The 2,494-nt window shown below is 39.1% G+C and overlaps 1 protein-coding gene across 1 annotated transcript; it reads right to left on the bottom strand.

The window, feature by feature from the left end:
- Nucleotides 1-1,034: 1,034 nt before the first annotated feature.
- Nucleotides 1,035-1,970, bottom strand: LOC123001500 (olfactory receptor 6M1-like). The gene has a single exon (XM_044387254.3). The coding sequence runs from the start codon at nucleotides 1,968-1,970 to the stop codon at nucleotides 1,035-1,037; it is 936 nt and encodes a 311-aa protein (XP_044243189.3).
- Nucleotides 1,971-2,494: the final 524 nt, after the last annotated feature.

Genomic DNA, 2,494 nt, shown 5'->3' with positions numbered 1-2,494 from the left:
GGGGGAAAGGGTCAGAGGGAGAAGCAGACTCCCTGCTGAGTAGGAAGCCTGATGCAGAACTCAATCCTGGGGATTTCAGGATCATGACCTGAGCTGAAGACAGTCACTTAACCAACTGAACCAACCAGGCACCCTGAGATAGTAAATTTCTAAGGAAAAATACAGGTCGGTTTCATTGGGGAGGGATCTCCTTCTGCCTGGAAGAAAACAAGTTCTTCGTATAGAAGAAAATGTTTGAACTTACATAAACATGCAAATGATAAAAGGTAAATGTACAGAAAAGAGTGATACATAAACATAAATAAAAAGAAATAAAAATGTGTGGAATGTTGGTTAATACTAGGTAATAGTTGACATTTAAAATCCTCAGAATTTAGGGATGCCTGGGTTTCTCAGACAGTTGAGTGTCTGACTCTGAGTTTCAGCCCAGATCATGATCTCAGGGTCCTAAGATCATGTCCTGAGATTGAGGCTTGGGGCAGGCCCCAAATTTACATGGAGTTAGCTTGAATTTCTCTCTCACCCTCTGCCCCTACCCTCACTCACATATTCTCTCTCTCTCTCTCAAATAAATAAACAAAATCTCTTTTGAAACCTCATGATTAACTCCTGAATTATTTATAATCTTGTGAGTGCAAGTGTGTTTTGCATACAAGACCACAGACCTGAAAAGTTTATATCTTCTGAAATTGGAAAAAATGAAATTAATCAAGTAATATACACACATATAGGCCTTCATTACAGCACTATTACTTTAATTACACCACATTGTTAAGGAAAAGTACTGCCACCACCATATGGACTACTATATATAGTACAATAAGTGTCACTACCACCAATACCGAAATACTTTTTTCATATTTATTCAATCATCTTGAAATACAAGATGTATATAAACCCAATTTAACTATGTTATTATGATTATACATAATAAAAACACATAAATATATCTTTCCTCCACTGATAGAATAAAATTCAGAACTCATGCTTGGCAACACTAAAATACTCAAGTTTGGGAGGATTAAAAGATACTATTACTTGGACCTCATCTGCTTGAGGAAGTTCTGGCCCTTGGCCAAGCTGTCCTTCAGTGCATCTTTCATTGTTTCATTCCGTAGACTGAAGATGAAGGGATTCAGGAGTGGTGTTACAACACTAGAGAGGATAAAGAGCATCTTGTTAAGATGCAAGCTGCTCTTCTGGGAGGGCCGGACATAGACAAAAATGGAGATCCCATAGCCCATGGAGACCACAGTGAAGTGAGAGGCACAGGTGGCAAAGGCTTTGCGTTGACCTTGTCCTGAGGGTATCTTCAGAATGGTGGAGATGATGTAGATATAGGAGACCACGGTGAGGGAGAGAGAGCTGAGGGACAGGACAAGAGAGCTGAGGAAATCCAAGAGTTCAATGATATGGATGTCAGCACAGGCCAAGTGGAGGAGAGGGGCACTGTCACAGAAAAAGTGATCGATCACATTGGGGCCCCAGTATGGAAGCCCAGCCTTAAGGACAGTGGATGGGAGAATGAGGAGAAAGCCACCCACCCATGAGAGGATAACAAGACGCACACAGAGTGAGCTGGTCATAATCACAGGGTACTGAAGGGGACTGCAAATGGCCACATAGCGATCGTAGGACATGATTGCAAAAATGATGAACTCAGTGCATCCAGAAAGGAAGTAGAAATAGGACTGGGTGAGGCATCCACCAAATGAAATGGTCTTTCTCTCTGACAGGAAGCCTGCCAGCATCTTGGGAACAGCACAGGTGGTAGTTAATACTTCACTGAAAGAGAGATTGCTGAGGAAGAAATACATGGGTGAGTGAAGCCTGTAATCCAGGAAAATCAGGGTAATGATGAGGGTGTTTCCAAGGACTGTCACCAAATAGGCCAATAAAAAAACCAAGAACAGGAGGTCCCCAAGGGCTCTGGTGGTTGGTATCCCTGTAAGAGTGATCTCTGTCACCATGGTCCAGTTCTCCCTCTGCATGCTGGGTGGAAAATCTTAATTTTGTCAAGGAAACAAAGGAAGCAGCATGTATTAATACCTAAGACTACTGTTCTAAGATATATTAAGATGGGCACCATTTTATTTCTAGCAAAAATAAGCAACATTATTGATAAATGTGGTTGGCTTTCATTTTTCTTATAATGTCCATGTAAGGCTCATAACATCCACATGAAAATTGATATTTTTAATAATTAGCAGAATAAAGGTCATCTTCTCTAACACAGGTTTTTAAACCCCTACATCTCTATTTCATTACTGAAATGATAAAAAGGCAGTGGTTTTAATTATTTTATATTCTATCTATATATATATCATTAATATTTTTGTAAAAAATATTTTGATCACTAATAGATCTTTTAAATTATTAAGTGTATTGAATTGGAAACAAATTAAGATTTTGATTTTGTAACTGATTTTTGTTTTCAGAAAACATTACTTGCACTACACATTTGAGATACTTTCCAGTTCACTCAGATATCTAA

The sequence above is a fragment of the Ursus arctos genome, unplaced genomic scaffold (assembly GCF_023065955.2).
Source record: "Ursus arctos isolate Adak ecotype North America unplaced genomic scaffold, UrsArc2.0 scaffold_5, whole genome shotgun sequence".
NCBI classification, from domain to species: domain Eukaryota; kingdom Metazoa; phylum Chordata; class Mammalia; order Carnivora; family Ursidae; genus Ursus; species Ursus arctos.
This window is presented reverse-complemented; position numbering and strand designations above follow the sequence as displayed.

Excerpts from the sequence above, each read along its gene's own strand:
- LOC123001500 (XM_044387254.3), bottom strand. The coding sequence starts at position 1,970 with ATGGTGACAGAGATCACTCTTACAGGGATACCAACCACCAGAGCCCTT.